The sequence below is a fragment of the Lagenorhynchus albirostris genome, chromosome 10, assembly GCF_949774975.1.
Source record: "Lagenorhynchus albirostris chromosome 10, mLagAlb1.1, whole genome shotgun sequence".
NCBI classification, from domain to species: domain Eukaryota; kingdom Metazoa; phylum Chordata; class Mammalia; order Artiodactyla; family Delphinidae; genus Lagenorhynchus; species Lagenorhynchus albirostris.
The window spans coordinates 26,444,143-26,465,649 of NC_083104.1; the positions used below are offsets into that span (position 1 = coordinate 26,444,143).

Here is a 21,507-nt window from a genome sequence, read left to right on the forward strand (position 1 = left end):
TATCTGCAAAATGGGGGGAAAATACTCTAGCTCTGCCTCTGTTACAATGCTGTTGTGACAGTCAAGGGGATAATGACCCTACCAATAACTGTCAATCATTATATATATATGGAAATATATACATGTGTATGCGGGTATATACATATACACGCGTATATAAAATACACTACTACTTTTTTTTTTTTTTTTTTTTGCGGTATGCTCCAATATTCCTCTGGTTCCCAAAGAGAAGGAAGCAGAGGCGGAGCTTAACAGCATGGGGCAGGCACCTAGCATTTCCAAGGGACATACACACAGATGTGAGTGGGATGTTTCCTTCTGACATTCCTGGGCTACTGCTATAGCTGAATTCCTTTATCCTTTTCTAGGCAACTCAACCCTCGTCCCCCACCTCCTGCCCCCAATTCTAGGAAAGAAAACAGCTGAAAGGAAGCACTAGAATTTGCTTTTTATAACTTTGAAAAAAGCGATGTTTACATTCTTCTAGGGAGTAGCGCTTCTCCCAGGTAATGAGGCTCTGCCCACCACACTGCCCCACACCTGCTCTGTAAAATGACACACAGGGAGACCGAGAACTACAGAAAAGGCTCACCCAGCATACACTGATTTAATCTCTGCCACTTGTCACCTCCCTATGGGAGCTCAACAGAAACAACAGCCTTGATTATATAACCCGCAATTATTTTCAGAAACTGCCCAAATCCCGGTTTTAAAAGCCCTGTTCAGATTTTACCGAAATAGGATAAATATCAGAGGAAGCCCTATGAGGCTGAAAGAAAAAGACATATAGAGTAAGTCTGTTGAATTTTTATATTTTCTTCTGCTCTCTCTGAAGCAGCAGTGGCTGGGGTGCTATCCGGGTTCCCGGCCGAGGTCAAGTGTAACTGTTCCCCCTAAAAGGAAGTTAGGAAAATGTATTTCTGCTTTCATAGAATTAGAGGTCTAATTCTCTTAAGAAAGCATCAATCCAGTTTGTTCATTTTGTAGATGAGGAAACTGATGTTCAGAGAGGAACTCTGTGCTGGCCATTGCCTGTTTGTTCTCAATTCCATGATCTGCTCCTCCCCTGCTCTGCTCTGCATCTCAGGGGCCTGATTTCCTTTCCAACTGGCTTTCAGTTAGGCTGGGCCAATGGGCAGCTCTGGTGGGAGGCTAGAGGGCAGGAGCATGGGAGAAGCCAGAATATCTCTCCCCCTCTTTCTCTTGCTGCTTTGGGTCACATGTCCAGCAGTGGCTGCATCTCTACCTTGGTTCATGCTCCTCTGGACACCTCCTCCATCCATGGTCCCAGCTTCTGTCACACAGGTGCCCCATCTTGTGCTCTAATAAGACCACCTCTCCCTTTACGCCTCTTGCCCAGGGGTCAGTAAACTTCTCTTTTTAAAGGTACAGATAGTAAATACTTCAGGCTTTTCGGGCCAACGGGCAAAACCAAGGATATATTGTAGGTACTTACACAACTATAATGTTTAAAATGTAATCACTAAACAACGTAAAGCCATTCTTAGCTCATGGACTAAGTAAAAGCAGGCTGCAGGCTGGCTGGATTTGGCTCAAGGGCTTGACTTTGCCATCCACGCTCTGGGCTTAGCGGTTGTGGTGGATACCTAGTCACTAATCTCTGGATTGCCTCCTGATCCAAGCCCTGCCTCCCTAGTTCCCTATATTAACTTTTAAAAATTGAATCACTTAGGGCTTCCCTGGTGGCGCAGTGGTTGAGAGTCCGCCTGCCGATGCAGGGGACACGGGTTCGTGCCCCGGTCCGGGAAAATCCCACATGCCGTGGAGCGGCTGGGCCCGTGAGCCATGGCTGCTGAGCCTGCGCGTCCGGAGCCTGTGCTCCACAACGGGAGGGGCCACAGCAGTGAGAAGCCCGCGTACCGCAAAAAAAAAAAAAAAAAAAAAAAAAAAAAAATTGAATCACTTGGCATGAGGTCTCCTTTCCTGACTGGACCCTGACTGATAGAGGCAATGAGTTGTTTCAAACCATATTCCATGAAGAGGAATTGTTATCCACTTCATATACTTCTTATTGCTTTCAGAAACGCATTCACAAACATGTCTCGATGGAATCGTGTACATTTCCTTTCAAGTTAAGTCAGCTGGCTGCCTACTTGTGTTTTGACTGTCCTGGATGACATGCAGTGTTGAAAAACTAGTGACCCTTCCCAAGGGGTTGCCCACAGCTAATATTGGGAACAAGAAACTGAAAATATTAAAGCTGATCCCCAGACTGACCAGATGCTATCCAACATCACTGGCAAAAGATGACAAACCGGGCTGGGTTGTAGACGCAAATTGCCATAAGAGGTGAGGCGTGGATGACCATGCAAATCTGACATGCTACGTACCACACAGTACCCTCCCCACTGCGTCCACATGTGTCTAACCCCCCACTGTCTCTTCCCTGAACAGTTGCAGCTGCCTCCTAACCGGCCTCCCTGACTTCACCCCGCCCCATGCTCCCTTAAGACTATCTTCATAGCTGCAAGCCAGATCTTTTAAAAACATCAACTGCATGGCTCCACTGCACAAAACCTCCAATGACTTCCCACCTCACTCAGTATAAAATCCCAATTCGTCATATTATCTCACCAGACCCTATGTGATCCAGCTGCTGCCGTCTTCTTCCAGCTCATCTCCTCGCTCCCTCCCTCCTCCTTCCAACCTGCAGTGCTGGTGTCCTCGCTGGTTCCCAGACTCTCCCCAAGCTCAGACATTAGGCCCCGCACTGGCTCTTCCCTCTCTCCGGAATACACCCTCAGGGACCTCTGAGGAGCACAGCTCTCTCTTCTCTCTCCTCTCTCTCTTAATTCTTGCAGGTCTGCACTCCACTGTCACTTCATCAGAGAGATTTTCCCCACCAGCTAATCTAATACAGCACAGTTCCATTCCTCGTCTTATCTCCTCGGCATGGCACGCGCCGTTCCCTTGGCTTAGATCATTCTTCCTCTCCTCCTTTGGTTCTTTTTCGTGTGTTTTAAAATTAAAAAATTTTTTTCTTTATTTAAGAATAGTTGATTTACAATGTTGTGTTTAATTTCTGCTGTACAGCAAAGTGATTCAGTTATACATATATATATATTTCATATTCTTTTCCATTATGGTTTATCACAACAGGATATTGAATATAGTTCCCTGTGCTATACAGTAGGACCTTGTTGTTTATCCATCCTATACATACTAGTTTGCCTCTGCTAATCCCCAACTCCCAATCCTTCCCTGCCCACCTCCCTTCTTCTCCTCTTTCAACCGATGTCTTAAATGCCAACTCCTCAGGGAGGCCCTTCTGGATCATCCTGTATGGGTAGGTGTCCTTTAACCCTCTCCATCCCCATTTCACATTTCTGTACAATGTTCACCTTTTCTTATAAACCGCCACTACTGTGTGTGTGTGTATGTGAGTGTGTGTGTGTGTGTGTGTGTGTGTTCTTTGTCTAGCTCTTTAACGTCTTCCTCCCATTCCCAAATGATTGTAAATTTCATGAGGGAAGAGGCTGCGTCTACTTTACCAACCAATACATACCAATAGCCTATATAGTTCAGGGCCTTGTACACTGTAAGTGCTCAGTAAATATTTATGGAGAGAAAGAATAAATGATCCAACATGGGATCAGTCATAGATTTGGAGAGATGATTAAAGAGGCTCCCCATTGTATGAGAAGCCATTGGTTGCCCACTCATATCTCTCTGGTACTCATCATTTCTGTATACGATGATGACTTTCTAAAGAAAGCATCATGATCTCTGCCTGAAGGCTTTCACGGGCTGCAAGTGCATGCTTGGTCTGCATGCACTGCTGGGGAGTTAATGCCTGTTGGAGCAGCTTTTGATGACCAACAGGAGTTGGTAGATAATTACCCCAGCTTCATCACTTGCCAGAAGTGAAGTGTGTTAGCCACGCTTTCCTGGAAGTCTTAGTTGCCCCAGGGCCCACCGTGGTACCTTGCTCATTAATCCACTCTTCACTGGCTTTTTTCCCTTCCTTGTCTCACTATCCCACACCTTACTGGTATTTCCAGGGATCACCTGCCAAGAAAACTACAAATCCTTGTCTCAGCATGTGCTTTTGGGAGAACCCAAACTAAGACATCCTTCTATGGAATTCCCTACCACTGTCCTTTTGGAGAAGTGCTACAACAAAAATGTTCCCATTCTATCAGTTACTCAGGTTGCCAGGGGAACAGTGCGGTGGGGATGAGGTAAATGAATTGGTCATTCTCTAAGTTTTTAATTTAACCCATTCCATGGCAGCAGCCAGTGTGCCACATTTTCTGTGATCTCTGCAGACATTCCCTACAAATGATAGTTCCTCTCTTTATTGTAGATATCTCCAAATAGGACTGTCCTGGGTCTACAGCTGTACTCTGCCAGGTCCTTGCACCAAATTCTATTGATACAATTAACAGCAAGGAAGACACCATTCGCTGAATACTTGATGTGTGCTAGACTCTGTTTCACGAACAACTTGTGTGACCTAATTGAACGCTTACAGCCATCCTATGAGGAAAGTACTCTCATTTCCTTCTTAGAGTAAGGAAACCTAGGCCCAGAGAGATTATAACTTGCCCATCTGCGGGGTGGCAGAGCTTGGATGTGAAGCCGGGGGTGTGGCCAGAGAGCCACCATTAATCCTTTGGCTATACTATCTTCCAATCTCCCCACCTGCCTGCCCCAGAGAACCACCAGGTCTCATCACATCCAAAATTTATTTGAAGGCATAGCATGAAAATGAGATACTGTAGTTATAAAGTTTCTGAAATTTTAGCCAAAAAGAGTGAAACCCTCTGGTAATGAGAAACAATAAACACATGCTCAAATGTAATTGCAAATGCAGCATTTCCTGAACAGAAGATATAAAAAATTGCAGCTCTTAACATTTTTATTTTCCCCAATTTGGCCTTTATGATAAAAAAGAGTTTATCACCATCGCACTAGGGCAAGGATCTTAGGGGAAAAATGTTTTCCCCCATGACAGAGCTAGCATTACCAAATAAAGGCCCAAACTCCACAGCTTTCCTGGCATCAACCTCCACCCGTCCCCACGTTCCAAACAGAAGTGGGCGAATCAGAGCAAGTGGCCAGAGTCATAGAGAGAACAGTGCTTCTGCAGCCAGTGCCCAGCAAGCTGCCTCGGCTCACCTTTCCCTCAAAACAGAAGACCCATCGTAAATTCTGTTTCAAGGATCACAAAGATCAGACTCAGAATCTCATTCTCCCATCCCACTCCCACCAAACAACCCCGGGAAGATCATGCTTGTGCCACTGAGTGTTTCTGTTCTGTACTTGGGAGCCTTTCATTCCCCCATTAGCTTAATGACACAAAAAAATACAGGCCCGATAAGAATACCTTCCAGGGCAACCCAAATAAGCGTCAAAGAGTTAAAGCAAGTTAATAAACGAGAGATAGTTAAATATGTACACATCTCTTAAAGTTTGCATACTGGGAGAGACAGGGATAGGGAAGCTCCCATTCTGCGTAAAATATAACATAATAAAGGGGTCATTTTCTTGTCTTGAGGGTCATTTTGCTAATTAACTAGAACATCGTCTTCAGCTCTCTATTTTTAATTACCTTTTCTTGGTAATGAAAGTAAAAACAATATACTAAAAGAGACTTTATTGAGTGCCAGGCCTTGTGTTAACCATTTCCTATACATGATTCACTTAATACAACACTACTATGAAATAGTTAACACTGTCTCTGTTTTCCAGATAAGGAACAGAGGTGGTAAGCAATATTCTCAACAAAACACAACAAGGAAGTTCCAGAGCGGGGATCTGAACCCAGGCAATCCACCTCTAGAGTTCAAGCTACATTATGTTGCTTCAGTAAATTCACAGTGTAAAAAGTCATAAAACTTACTGGAGAAAATCTGGAAAATGTGGACAAATGTACAAAGAATATTTGATGCATTCATAATCTCACCACCTAGAAATAAATTAACATGTTGATGCAGTGATCATGACATAATCTCTATAAATAGGACATGGTTTTTGTTGTTATCCCAAGTGAAAAGCTGTGTGGTTAATCACCAAATTTGGAGAATATATTTGCGGTGGACGGACAAACTATGGAGTACGTTTTAGACAAAATTCATTTTGGAGGCCTCATGGATCATCTCCCAAATCTAAGCCATCATCTCTTTTTCAGAAACGAAGGTTGAGTACATGCTATTATGACTGTCAATTGGAAAAGACCTACCACATACGCTAAGATACCATGAACAGAGAAAACCAACCGTGGCTTCAAATTTGAAACCTGAATTGAAAACCACTGAAGGAGATTTCTGACCAAGCTGGTTTTCATATGAGCAACAGTGTACAACATCTTTTAGAGTGACAGAAAATAGGGATCAATCTGTCTGTCTGTCTATCTATCTATCTTCGATCTATCTATCCATCTATCTACCTATCTGTACCTCTCTCTCTCTTTACCTATCTATCCATCCACCTGTCCATCCATCCATCCTCCCACCCACTCACCTACCCATTCATCCATCCACTTTCTTTAACGTTGGTAATTCACACAATGGTAGTGTCTTAGGTTGGATTACCCAGAAGCAGACCCTGAGATCAAGACTTGAGTGCAACTTGTTTTTGGAAGATTCATCTCTGGAAACACCAATAGGCCAGTGGAGAATTGAGACAGGAAAGGGAAAGCAGGTAGTAAAAGGTGTGTTAATTAATGACCATATTTCCACTGTGGGAAGTACCTGCTGGGTATTCTGAGAGATGGTGTGGGACCTGGCTCAGAGCTGTGCCTCAGGAGAGGTGAGGCACTCAGGACATTTATCCTCCAACTCACATTTGTCATTGGATGAAGGCTGCTCCAGGAGATATTAACTCCCCAGCATTTCTGGCCTGCCCTGCATACTGACCAAGGAAGTTCCTGTGGCTTGAGAAAGCCCTTTAACAGCTATATGGGTTTACAACAAAAAGTGTAGGTGTGAACTGTGAGGGACTAACAGGTATGGGCAATGGCAGCATGTGCTACAGCCAGCTAGTATAAAATAAAACAAAATTGGAATCATTATATATATATATATATATATATATATATATATATATATACCCTTAAATGTTATTTGAGGAAATGACTTTCAGTGTCTGCCTACCACATTTTATTTAACTGATTCCCTATTTTTGGACACGTAAGTTATTTCTAATTTTGAGGTACTTAGAATAATTCAACAATAAATACCTTTGTACACACTTCTTTATATCTCTGGTTATTTCTTTAGGATGAATTAATCAAGGGCAATTTTGTTAATTATCTAAAGCAGGGATTACTAATCCCATATCTAGAAGAGTGCTTGACATTGATAGAAAACTTAATATCTTTTTTATCCTGACAGGCGACTCCAGACATAAAAGTGACATAACAACTTAATTTACTTTTCATGATGAATCTGCTGTTATTCTCTATACTCAGTTGTTCTCAAATGATGGAAGATTTTTATGCCTTTATTATGGAAACCTTTTTGACTATCTAGCCAAGGTGGCAAGTTTATCACCCATCATCAAATGAGCTGATTACTTTCAAGAAGCCACACGTGAATGCCTTTTCTATAAGAAGGTCGTTAACAACCTTGTTCTCTTTCTTCACAAACATCACCTCACACAGGCTTAAGGGAAAATGGTTCGAGCCTAATATTTTGCATGTTACTTGTCTGAGGGAAAAACATACCGAATTCTATTTGCCATTCATTGTCCAACAGCCTGGCATGCTTTCCTTCCTACAGAAATATCTCATGAAATTCCTCAATGACCACCATTCATTACCTTCAGTGGCCTTTTAGTTTTCACTTTTCTTTGAAGTGCTGAGTGGTATCACTCATTCACGATGTATCCCTACCTCTGTGAAGCCTACACTTGCCTGGTTGTCCCATCCCTTTTCCTTCTGCCTCTTCTTGGTCTCGCTCAGTCATTGCTCTCCTTCATTTCTTCAGTCATTGCTCTCCTTCATTTCTTCTAAGTGTGGGCATCTCCCATAGCTTAGCCCTGTGTGCCCACGCTTCCATCTGTCTTGAAGACCTCTCTTCATCTAGGACTTACTTCTCACTCCATGAAGATGACTCTTGGAGCCCCATTTCCAGGCTAACCCTATCTCTTCTTACGTGGGGTTCAAGCATGAAACTTCTTGATAGAAAACACAAACTCAGCATGATCAAATCCAAATTTATCTTCTCCACTTTAAAATGGTTTTCCTTATTATTCTCTCTTTACCTTCTTGGGCTCTTTCCCCATATTCAATCACATAGGAGTTCAAGGCCTTCTAGAATCTTGTCCAAAGTCATCTTTCCAGCTTTACCACTTTACTCCATCATTTTTGGCTCTACTCAGCATGTTTCAAACAACCCAAACGTTGCTTTCTTCAGTTTTTATTCAAATTAGTAGATCATATTACACAACATATGAAATCCAAAATCTTGAGTTTGATTTTCTATGTGATGCTGAACAAATTTCTCTCAGCTTAGTCTTCTCAAACGGAACCTCAGAACCCCCTTCATAGAGATGGTGCAATAATTATGTAGTATACTCTGACCCTTCAAAACTAACCTTTGCCATGAAAACTTTTATTCCCATAGTCCCTAAGCTCTCCACTCTGATTTCCTCTGTCATGTGACAGGCATCATATATAAATGCAAAGTGTTAGTTGGTATTCCTCAAGTAGGCTTCCTCCAAATGTGTTAAATTTCTTTAAAATAAGAAACTCTACTTCCCATTTTTGTGGATAAATAAGTGCTAAAAATATTGAACACAGAACCCACCCAAATTATCAAATGAGTTTTCTATGAAAGTAGCATATTACAGTAGATGAGGAAAACAGTTAAATGCTGTTTGTTCATTTTAATCACAGACCAAACAGGTCGGGTGACAAATGCTTTATTCCCATAGTAAAAGGACATATTGCTGAATTAAATTGCTTCTGATAGAAGCGTGCATGAAAAATGCATACATGTGGTGGTGTGAAGGAGCTGTAGTTTGGGCATATTTATTGGAAGCAGCACATGAATATTTTGTAAATTATCTATGATTTTGTAAATTGAGGTTATCTCACATTTGATAATCTGATAAGGGAGTTAAGTAGCTTCCTTTGATCTGTCATTTACAGACTAATTGTTTTTGTTCAAATGACTTGGCATTAGAGTTTACTGTCTTCCTTGTGTTTTCAATAAACGGAATAATCAGAAACTGCTGAATACTCTCGTTTTGTTTCTAAGATTATGATCAAATCATTGACATTGGTTTGTAAAATTTTATTTTTAAAATTATTTATATTATTTTTTTAATAAATCTTTATTGGAATATAACTGCTTCACAATACTGTGTTAGTTTCTGTCGTACAATAAAGTGAATCAGCCATAGGCATACATATGTCCCCATATCCCCTCCCTTTTGAGCCTCCCTCCCACCCTCCCTATCTCACCCCTCTAGGTTGTCGCAAAGCACTGAGCTGAACTCCCTGTGCTTTGCCGCTGCTTCCCACTAGCTATTTATTTTACATTTGGTAGTGTATATATGTCGATGCTACTCTCACTTCGGCCCAGCTTCCCCCTCCCTGCAAGTCCATTCTCTATGTCTATGTCTTCATTCCTGCCCTGCCACTAGGTTCATAAGTACCATTTTTCTTTTTTTTAGATTCCATATATATGTGTTAGCATATGGTATTTCTTTTTCTCTTTCTGACTTACTTCACTCTGTATGACAGACTCTAGGTCCATCCACCTCACTACAAATAACTCAATTTCATTTCTTTTTATGGCTGAGTAATATTCCATTGTATATATGTGCCACATCTTCTTTATCCATTCATCTGTCGATGGACGTTTAGGTTATTTCCATGTCCTGGCTATTGTAAATAGTGCTGCAATGAACATTGTGATACATGTCTCTTTTTGAATTATGGTTTTCTCAGGGTATATAGCCAGTAGAGGGATTGCTGGGTCATATGGTAGTTCTATTTCTAGTTTTTTAAGCAACCTCCATACTGTTCTCCATAGTGGTTGTATCAATTTACATTCCCAACAACAGTGCAGGAAGGTTCCCTTTTCACCACACCCTTTCCAGCATTTACTGTTTCTAGCTTTTTTGATAATGGCCATTGTGACTGATGTGAGGTGACACCACATTGTAGTTTTGATTTGCATTTCTCTAATAATTAGTGATGTTGAGCTTCCTTTCATGTGCCTCTTGGCCATCTGTATGTCTTCTTTGGTGAAATGTCTATTTAGGTCTTCTGCCCATTTTTTGATTGGATTGTTTGTTTTTTTGATATTGAGCTCCATGAGCTATTTGTATATTTTGGAGATTAATCTTTTGTCCGTCATTTCATTTGCAAATATTTTCTCCCATTCTGAGGGTTGTCTTTTCGTCTTGTTTATGGTTTCCTTTGCTGTGCAAAGACATTGGCTTGTAAAATTTTAGAAGAAAGTAACTTTTTGATGATATCCATCACCAGCATCTTGCTAACTCAACGTACTTCTGAAACAAATGACTTCAGAGTAATCTGAATAAATTCTAGATGTGTCTCTTACTACTGAAATCTTCCCCGAAAAGATAGTGGCACAATATTTTAAAGTACCCAAATGCACAACTGAAATTGCAACTCTAGTAAAATTGGGCCTCTTTGGAATGTATATCTCCTACATGGACATAAGTGGGACAAAAAGGTAAGACATTCTGTGGGAGGAGATAGGCTAATCTTGATTTCTTAACAGTATAGACAGTAAATATTGTACAGATGTGATCTGCAGAGTGGCAAAAGCTTTCCTGCTTTTTTCTAGAATGGTGGTTTTTAAAATGCTTCTAGGAGACCTAGGGTTCTGAGGAGATATGACAAGTGCGGTACAGCTGGAGGTGGGCAATGTGTGTGGCAGGGAGAGGGCTCAGGAAGACCAGCTGGATGCTTCAAGTCCCCTTCCTCCCCTTGTTCAACTTTTTCAATGACTCATATCTGTTATATAGAGAGAGCTTCAGAGCAAGATAAGGTATGGAAGAAAAGTTCTTCTATTAAAAAAAAAAAAAAAGGTTCATAATTTTTGTTTCAGAACCCAAGTAAAAATCTTTCAAATGAGCAGGCCACTATACTTACAGATGGTAATAAACCTTTTAATCCAATTTCTCTAGCTGCTTTTAATTGGGCTAGTAATATATCTTAGGAAGAAAATGAAGAAGCCCAAGGCTGGAAAATGTTTGCGTGAAAGGCCTTTTCAAATTGTTCACTTAGCTAAGGACTGTGTGAAGTTAAATATCACCCTGCTCTCTACCACCACCCTAACCTAGGCACTGGTTTTCCATCTACACAGGTTTCTTGACTGGTAGATTTTAGTTTGAGGGACAGACAGACCTGTGTTCAATGTTCAGCGACCTGCTGCTCTTTAAATATTAAGGGACTGGGACTTCCCCGGTGGCGCAGCGGTTAAGAATCTGCCTGCCAGTGCAGGGGACGCGGGTTCAATTCCCGGTCTGGGAAGATCCCACATGCCGCGGAGCAACTGAGCCTGTGTGCCACAACTACTGAGCCTGCGCTCTAGAGCCCGCGAGCCACAGCTACTCAAGCCCGTGCGCCTAGAGCCCGTGCTCCGCAAGAAGAGAAGCCACTGCAATGAGAAGCCCGCGCAATGTAACAAAGACCCAACACAGCCAATGAAGAAATTAATTAATTTATAAAAAAAAAATTAAGGGACTGACCTTCAAGTCATCTGCTTCTACCATATCTCTTGGTGGGAAATCCTGGTAGAAAGCAATGTAGACCTTACAATGTCACGAATAATGTTACTAAGCATCCCACCCCTGTTGCCCAGCCAGTGAAAATTCTCATCTCCTCTTCTAGATCCCCTGTGTTGATGAGTAAGCATGCATTGGCTTGGCCATTCCACACTAAAGCCAAGGAGTTCCTCCAGAACCTTCAGATGTGTCAAGCATCCCCACTCCCACTTCCACTAGCATAGGAAGCTCTGGTAATTACTAAATTACCAGGCATTCTATACTTAATATTTCTCTGCTTTGGACTCCCTTATTAGTTAATTAGGAGAGTATCTACTTGAGCAGAGGTGTTTGCAACTTTTATCACTGTATGACTCTTAAAAACCATTTAACACATTGGTATAAATGCCCTGTCTGCGTGATTTATTGGCTGTGAACTGAGGCACTTTTGTTTTGGACTAGGAAAAGTTCACTAGATCAGTATACTAAGGATGTATTCCATGATATACAAATCTTCTGAGATGCTCAGTGAGAAAGGGTTTCTGTGGCCAAAAATGTTTGGGGAAACACTGTGTTCTTGGTGATTCAAAATGTGTATTAGAATGGCAAAGTGCTAAGAAGTATTTCTTAAACTTATTTTATCATATAATTTAAAAATTCTGGGAATTCCCGGGTGGCACAGTGGTTAAGAATCAGCCTGCCAACGCAGGGGACACGGGTTCGAGCCCCGGTCTGGGAATATCCCATATGCCGCGGAGCAACTAAGCCCGTGCGCCACAACTACTGAGCCCGCGCACCCAGAGCCCATGCTCTGCAACAAGAGAAGCCACCGCAATGAGAAGCCCGCACACCATGATGAAGAGTAGCCCCCGCTCGCCACAATTAGAGAAAGCCCACGCACAGCAACAATGACCCAACACAGCCAAAAATAAATCAATAAATAGATAATAAATAAATAAATTTATAAAAAAATAATTCTGCCTCCCTCCCTCCCTCTCTCCTTCCTTCCCTCTCTCCCTCTTATTCTCTATTGCTTTCTTCTTACTTTCTTCCTCTTTTCTTTTTAGAAACATTAAATATGTAGGGCTCCATGGGATAGATTTTGAAAAACACTGTACTTGCCTATTTAAGCAAAGTTTTTAGGGGCTAATTTCTACTTTTCTCTGTAATTCCAGAGCCAGCACTGCATCTGGCACAAAATGAATATTCGACAAATGTTTGCTAAATTGAAGGGCACACATGAGAGTATATTAATAAGATGTCAAAATATCAGGTTGAAAGTGTTTGACAAAATCACGCCAGTTACTTGGTACCAAGTGTTTGGTACTTTTACAGAAACACATTATTTAGAAATTGAATTCAATTAATCCACTTTGGGTAGATGGATCAGAATCACAAGATGTCTGATTTGGGACAAGTCCTAGTAGGTATTTAGTCATCATTTTATAGACAGGTCTTATCTTTCATAGTGAATTTATAAAGAGGTTGAAAGAGTTATCTCAAGCAACTGAAGTATAGGAGTAAAGATGTGAGTTCTGGGCTTAACCCGAGTGCGCTCGAACACTGACTCTGCCACCTACTGGCCAAGGGAATGTGGGCAAATATATCTGTGCCTCAGTTTCCTCATTTGAAAATGGCGATGGTACTTGTACTACCCTCCAAAGGTCACTGTGATGACCTAATGAGATTCAAGCTAAGCACAATGGCTCATGGAAACAATATTAATATCATTAAACGCATTATCAGACAGGATTGCATAGTCACTATGAAATGAGAGGTGACCACACAACTGTAGAGAGAATTTGGGAGACCTTAAAGAATTATGGACGGGAAGGAAGAAATTGTATAACTGAGATCTCCATATTGATGGACCCCAATACTGGGCAATCTGTAGCATTTTTGGGGGGAGGGAGAGTTAATTCTGGTTTGCAAGTACAACTCCCATGGAATAACTCTTCCCAGGGTAGGGTGTTAGGTGGGCATTTTACTTGTTTGGGCATTCTTCAGGCTCAGGAAGAATCCTCTCTTTTTACTCATAAGTCCCTGGGAGATTGCATTTTTAAAGAAACCACAGAAAGAAGAAAGTGCCCTGCCCCTCCGGGGGGAGACGAGTGAGCACAAGTCGCCATTCCCTACCTGAACGGGTAGGCAAATGCTACGTCAATGCTGAGGTTACTTTCCGTCTTGTTGACACAGTCCACACTCAGCCGCAGGCCTCCGGAATAGCCACCGCATGTTGCAAATGCAAAGATTGCAAAAAGCTGTGGAGAACAAAGAAACAAAAGAGAAGGCGGCTATTAGGATGGTGCTGATCTCATGAGATCTGTCAACAGGAGCTCAGCGTCTCACACTGAGAAAGGTTGGAGTTCTTCTAAAGTGCGGCATCTTATTTGGTTCAGGCTGGAATGAAGGCCAGGGTGATGATGGGGAATGGGGTGGTGGGGTCTGAAAAAACTGTCTGGAAAGCTGGAGTAATTTTGTCTGTAGAAAAATTAAACACAAGGACAAAATATCTGTGTTTGAGGCCAAATATCGGTGTAAAGAGCTGTCACACCTCAGAAGGTAGAGAAGGTAATCTCACATCAAAGGCTCTGGAGAGCTACACACCAAGGGATTAATGATGGATACTTTCAGGTGGGAAGAATTTGGTATGTTTCCTTGCTTGCTTCTTTTTGTTTATCTGTATTTTTTGCAATACACATGTTTTGTCTTTTGGAATAATATAGATTTTTAAAAATGCATAGTCAGAGAATTTTAGAGTTGATGGGTAGAGGAAGAGGAGGTGAGTATCTAAAATATGCTATTCCAGAGGACAAGATCTCAGTATATGTCAGCCTCAATGCCCCTTTGGTGGTTCCAACTCTGTATTCCTTGCTCTTTCTGAGTCAACTACTAAAAGGTTCAGCTGGTTACGAACTAATGTCATAGTCTATCCTAGTGCAGAACATGCATCTATGGGAATTAGGTACTGAAAATTAAGAACAGGAACTCAGAGAAGTCTTCCAGAGAGAAGATACATCTGAGAAGGTGAGAATGGCCTAAGATGGGAAGGAAACAAATGCCAAACTTTGTCCACTTAGTTTGGCTAAATTCAAAAGAACTTCCTGCTCATTTCCAAAGAAAGTCAATCAAGTGCACTTAACACTCACCCATTCTGTAATACTCCCATTTATTTTATTTTAATTTTGGAACTCAGCTTCTTATAGTAGCTTGGAGTCCCCATTAGGAACACCAGATCACTTTGCATAGCAAGAGGAATTCTTGTGTAAGGGTTAAGTGCATGGGCTCTGGAATGTGACCTTGGGAAAGTTGCTTAATTCACCTGTGAAGCCGGCTGGTCCTGAACTTTTGTTTGTTGGGGTTTTTTTGATTACTGATTCAATTTCATTACTAGTGATCAGTTTGTTCAGATTTTCTGTTTCTTCCTGATTCAGTCTTTTTTTGTATTTAATTTTTTTTATACAGCACGTTCTTCTTAGTTATCTATTTTATACATATTAGTGTATATATGTCAATCCCAGTCTCCCAATTCATCCCGTCACCACCACATACACCCCCCCCCCCCGCCCCTGCTTTCAGGTTGCAATGACAGAAATGAGTATGGACAGTAAAGATTCTACGGTCCAAAAAGGCAAACCTATTTCCTATCTGGTCGTTAACAGAAATCGTCCGTCTGTACGAGGAAACCTGGGTTTTAGGAGGGGATTGGGTTTTCGGTAGGGGAGGGGCGTGACAAATCTGCATTTCAGAAAAGCCACACTGGCGACAGTGGAGAGTGCAGATGGAGAGAGGGCAGGACCTGATGCTGGAGGATGAGCAAGTGTCTCACTTCCCCAGACAGTCTGCAGACGCTTTGCCAGCAGGACCGCACCTCAGTTCTCTTTGTATCCTTGCTGTGCCAAAACATGGTAGGCGGCTCATAAATGTTGTCAAGTGAATGAAAATATGAATGAATGAGCAAGACAAGATGAGAGGATGAAGGGCTTGAAAACGTGAACCCTGGCACCGAAGCCCCGAATAATAAACACTGTGAAGGCGACGATGACGGCGATGATAACGATGATGATAGCACTAAAAAAATCAACCACATTTGATTCTCGGGGCCAGTCTCTTCAGTAAATACATTATTTATATGAGCCCATTTCATCCTCTCAACAACCCTCTGAAGTGGAAACATAACCCCTCATTTTTCACATGAAGAAACTGGGTCAAACTGCACGCCAAGATCACATGGGTTATTGGTATGTTAAGTAGTCATGGTTTGAACTCGGATCTGCCTTTCTGTAAAGTTTATCTTCCCTCTTCCCAACTCTCCCAGGGCTGTGAAGGGCATCTCACTTGGCTGGAGCAGACTACGGAAAGACTAATATCAATTATGGGCTAGTTAAGGCTTTCTCTGTCACATCAACGCTCAGGAAGCCAAGTGAGGACTAAATGAAGCACCTGTAAGACAAAGTCCTGACCATCCACGTGGATGCCAGTGGCAGCTCGTGGATCTTGCCTCAGCCTCACAAGCCTGAGGGAAGGCTCTGCAGTATCACAGGACATGAGGGGGGAGGAACTTAGAATCTGCTATGATAAAGACACTGGAGAAGCCTGCCAGGAGTAGTTCTGCCAATTACATTTAACAAGCCCCTCTTCCTAATTCTCAGCCACCCATGGTGGGTCGGGGGGCGGGGGGGGGTTCCTCACTTTCACTCCCGTCCATCATTCAACAGCTTATAGGTGAAAGAGACCCAGTTCCTGCCTCTGATGAACCCCTCTGGTGTCTTCTCCTTTTATGATTTGTCTTGGGCTGATGAGTCATTGGTCCTTAGCACCCCTGAGGAGCATTTCTGGGAACACAGCTGTTTAAAAGAGCTGATTACTCACTAGTAGCCCTGGAAAAGTGAGGAATACACACTGTCAGGATATTTTCTGGTGCAGAAACAGTGTTTGATTAACTGTGGCTTCCCTCATATCCCAGAGGCTGCCCAGGAGGCCCTCAGCTGACTGATGAACACCTCTAAAACTTAATGTTCCAATTTTACTCATTTTGGTCCAATTCTTCTTTCTTCTAGTGTTTCTTCTCTTATTGATAATTGGATTTTTCCAAAGAAATTGACAAAGCACCTATTCTGGCCATCAGTTTATGGTTACTGCAACACTCTGACCCTGAAAGTTTTTGTGAACAACCCTGTAAAATCTCAGATGAGACCTTCCTGTGAAGATAAAAACTGCAGGTCATCCCTGGAAGACAATATAATTCTATCTTATTTGGAGGCACTGAAAACCATGGTCAAAAAGCTCTCCCCCATAGAGCTGTATGTTTTTTCTTGTACTTGTATATAACTATCTGTGTTCTTAACCAGCTCCAATATCTTCCACGCTGCTTTCCATTTCAGGCTACCTGTCAAGAATTGTATACTGTGCCCTTCTAGCTGCTTTGTGATTTATATGAAATCTTCCCAAGCAAAGGCAGCCTCCTAAAATTGGTACTTCATAGTAGCACCTGAGGAATTCTGACCAGGCCCTGCAGAAGGAGAACCCCAAATTACTTATATAGCATAAGAAGTTTCTGTTTTCATTTTCTTAAACCTGTAGCCTGGAGATGGATCACTTAATAACGTATTTGGGCACCGGTAACAGAAAGCTTGATAAATAGTGGCTTAAACAAAGAGGACTTTGTTTTTCATGTGTATTGAGAAGTCCAGAACTAAGTGGCTGCTGATATGATGATGTCTGAGCCAACATCTCTTTGTTTCCTGTGGTCTCTGCCTCATCACCAAAAAATGGTTGCTGCATTTCCATGGATATCCTTAGCTGCACGGGAGCCTAAGAAGTGAATATCTGGCTTGCCTGGGCTGCAGAAGGGAGGTAGGCAATGGTACAAGGGCTGGGAATGGTTATTCAGTCAGCCAGTTGCCACTGTCTGCCCCAGAAATTTATGGGAGATGAAGAAGTAAAACAAGCATTTATGGCATTTTATAAAGGCAAGATAGCATAGTCAAGCCCATTCAGCATCTAGTCATTTCCTCTTCCCTGGACAGTACCTAGAAAGTCCTGTGCCTTATATGCTAAATTTAACACTTGCCCATGAAGAGAAATGTAAATTTCTGCTTGAATTTTATTTTCCAACATAAAGCCTGACATAAATTTTTAAAGTAAAATGCATGACTGAAATAGTAAAAATAAATTGCAAACTTCATGCCTATGAAAAAAATAATCAAATAAATTTTGAAGTAGTCAATCAATGAACTATTATGCGATACTTAAAAAGTATGAAAAGCAGTATAGAAAGTTATAGGTGATCTTATGTAAAGCAAAAAAAAAAAAAAAAAAGCAAATTGCCAAGTATGACATATGTGCATTACATTTTTGTAAAAGGAAGTATTTATAGATGTATACATTTTTAATGGACTTGAAAAGGTCTAGAAAGGTTGTACTGAAGTATTATCAGTTTTTAACATTAAGGAGTAAATTTGGAAGCAGAATCTTATTTTTAAATTATTTTTGTATTGTTTCAACTTCTTCCAATAAGCATGCATAACTTTTGCAACTAAAAAAAAGATATTATTAAAGCAAATTTACCGTTACCAAAGGGGAGAGGGAGGGTGGGAAGGACAAATTAGGCATATGGGATTAACAGATACAAACTACTATACATAGAATAGATAAGCAATAGGATTTACTGTATAGCACAGGGAATTATATTCAATATCTTGTAATAACCTACAATGGAAAATAGTCTGAAAAAATATATAACTGAATCACTTTGCTGTACACCTGAAACAAACCCAATATTGTAAATCAACTATACTTCAATTTTAAAAAAAGATCTTATTACAATTGCAAATTTAGACAACCTCTGGGTAACTTGAACAAAGTAAATTCAGGCCTGTCATTAGACAGCGATGCTATTTTTAACCTCCATTTTGATGAAAAAAATGTAAAATCAAAGAAAACCCACTCCCTTTCAGAATTATCTTCATAATACCTTCAAATTATTTACATGTGGGGGAGGGACAATATAAGAATGGGGGGAAAAGGGTTATTATGCGATTATATGAAATCATGTGTGTGAAACTTCTGAAAATTGTAAAGCACTATAGAATTCAAAGAATCTTTCATTCAATAAAAAAAGTTAAAAAATTATTTACATTTATAGAGAGTGTAAATGGAATCACATTTTTGACTTGCTCATTTATTAAAATACTTTGGCAAAGTCACTGTTTACAATCAAGGTAAGACTATTTCAAAATATACCATGGGAATATATGCTTAAGAATGTGTCAATCTTTAGTTGAGTAAAAGTGTAACTTACCTTTTGTCAGATTCAGTGATGGTCATTGTTTTTAAAGGACTCCATTCCCATTCTCTCATATCCGTCATAACGGAGTAACAAGAAAAAATAAAAATTCCACAGAACTTCTCACTGAGAACTGAAACCATTTCTCTGACACCTGACTTAAAAGTCTTATGAATTAATTTCTTGCCTATTGTAGTGGTTTTGAACTTGACATTTTTCTGGAGAAATTTGATCTTAGATCACTGAAGAAAATCATTGATAGATATCTTAACTGCACACTTTTGCTTGATAGGAAAATTAGAGTAAGATAAACACATGGAACACAGCCACTGTTCTATAATTTAATAACATGTATAGAATATGCTGGCATGAACTATTCCTTGCCAGAAGCCATGTTTTCATGATAATGTAGCATGTTTAGAATTTTTTTAAAACTAAAGTCACAATCCTTTAACCCCATTTTTTTTTTTTTTTTTATAAAGAGCAGGCTTTAGTTACCATGTCTCTCAATAGAAAGTAAAAGTCAGGTTGGGATTCTATTCTGGATGAATTCGGTGTATTTCATGTGTCTTCTTTAAAATTCGAACATTTCATGAAACAGAGTTATATTTATATCCATAAAGCAAATTAGAATAACATAGGACTATCTGGGGGAAAAATACTGATCCATAAACAACTGGCCACATTCAATTAATTCTTTTCATTAGACTGTATGGCTCATTAAACAGAGAAGTTTCTCTCATTCACTCTCCTTTAAAAAAAAAATTAAAACAAAAAAATTTTGTCTTAAATGCAGCTTCACTTTAATGAAAGACAAGCATAGGGTCCCATGAAAAGAACAGAAGGAGCTGATTTTTTCTGCTTGTTTAGCCATTTTTATGCTTGTGGCTATATTATAAATAAATAAAATCCAGGGCTTATCAACTATAAGCCAGGAATATGAACAGGCATCATATTTAAGCTCATGAACTAAGAGGCAGAAACCCAGAATGAGTCATAAAACCATTTACTGTCAAAAGAATTTTTAAAACATGCAAATAACTATGTAGAGAGATTCAAAGGCCTTTCTACATTCTACTTGCTTTGCACACACCTCACTGGCAAGTTGCATTTCTCTACTGTTCATACTTCAAGATATTTGTGAAGTTCTGATTGTTCTGATTCTTGACCTGGGAATCAATGTCTGAACCTCCCAAACATAATGCACAGTCATCAAATCACCTCTGGAATAACAGGGCACTTGCTACCATGTATTATTTTGATTATGTAATGGAAAAGAAGCAAGCCTGACATAGGCAGTTAAAATGTAGCATTTATTCATTTGAAAAATACCCAAAATACTAGAGTAGAAGTTCTGGAGGAACAGTTTGAAGTATATTCTAAAGTAATATTTTCTAATTATAATTCTAATCATAACAACACAACTGCTGCTACCATTTAGGGAGCTTCTACTTGTGTCCGGCAATACACTTGTCTTTAATGACTGTAATGTGCTTTACAGACATTATATCATTAAAATCTCATATCTCTGTGAGGTAGGTATCATCATCACCCCCATTTCAGAGCTGGGTAAACCATGGCATTGAGGGGTTAAGTGACTCATCCAAGACCACACAGATAGAGAATGACAGTTTGAATCCAGGAGGTCATAACTATACTAAAAGGAACAATTAATCATAAAAATCGAATTGGTCACTGTTAGAGGATACTAGTGAACTAAAAAACTCGTAAATGAAAAGGGAAGCATCAATCATTTATCTTGCCTTTTCTTTAAGAATGCTACTAGTAAGTGGCCTAATAGTAGAGAAGAAGTTTGCCTTCATAGAACTATTCACCTAATAATGACAAAGAATTAGAATATCACCATTTTGCAACCTGTCATGGACTGAATATTTGTGCCTCTACCCTAATGCATATGTTGAATCCCTAACCCCCACTGTGGCTGTACTTGGGGATGATGCCTCTAAGGAAGTAATTCAGGTTAAATGAAGTTAAGGGTGGGGCCCCGATCCCATAGGATTAGTGTTCTTTTATTATTATTATTTTAATTAACGTATCGTTGATTTGCAATGTGTCTGCTGTGCAGCAAAGTGACTCAGTTATACACATATAGACATTCTTTTTTTATATTCTTTTGCATTACAGTTTATAACAGGATATTGAACATAGTTCCCCGTGCTATACATTAGGACCTTGTCGTCTGTCCATTCTAAATGTAATAGTTTGCATCTAGCAACCCCAAACTCCCAGTCTATCCCTCCCGCTCCCGCCCTCCCTTACGGCAACCAAAAGTCTGATCTCTATGTCTGTGAGCATGTTTCTGTTTTGTAGATAGGTTCATCTGTGCCATATTTTAGATTCCACATACAAGTGACATCATACGGTATTTGTCTGCAACTAGAGATTATCATACTAAGTAAAGTAAGTCAGAAAGAGAAAGGATTAGTGTTCTTAAAAGAAGAAACACCAGGGCTTGCTCCCTTTCTCTGTATCTCTCCCTGTGTTTA

The 21,507-nt window shown here is 40.4% G+C and overlaps 1 protein-coding gene across 2 annotated transcripts in view; it reads right to left on the minus strand.

The window, feature by feature from the left end:
* SYNPR (synaptoporin) overlaps positions 1-21,507 on the minus strand; it is a 293,628-nt gene that overhangs the window by 100,296 nt on the left and 171,825 nt on the right. For both annotated transcript variants that reach the window (XM_060163964.1, XM_060163965.1), the window contains exon 3: positions 13,849-13,973. In XM_060163964.1, the coding sequence (XP_060019947.1) occupies positions 13,849-13,973 (125 nt within the window). The remainder of the gene's footprint in view (positions 1-13,848; positions 13,974-21,507) is intronic.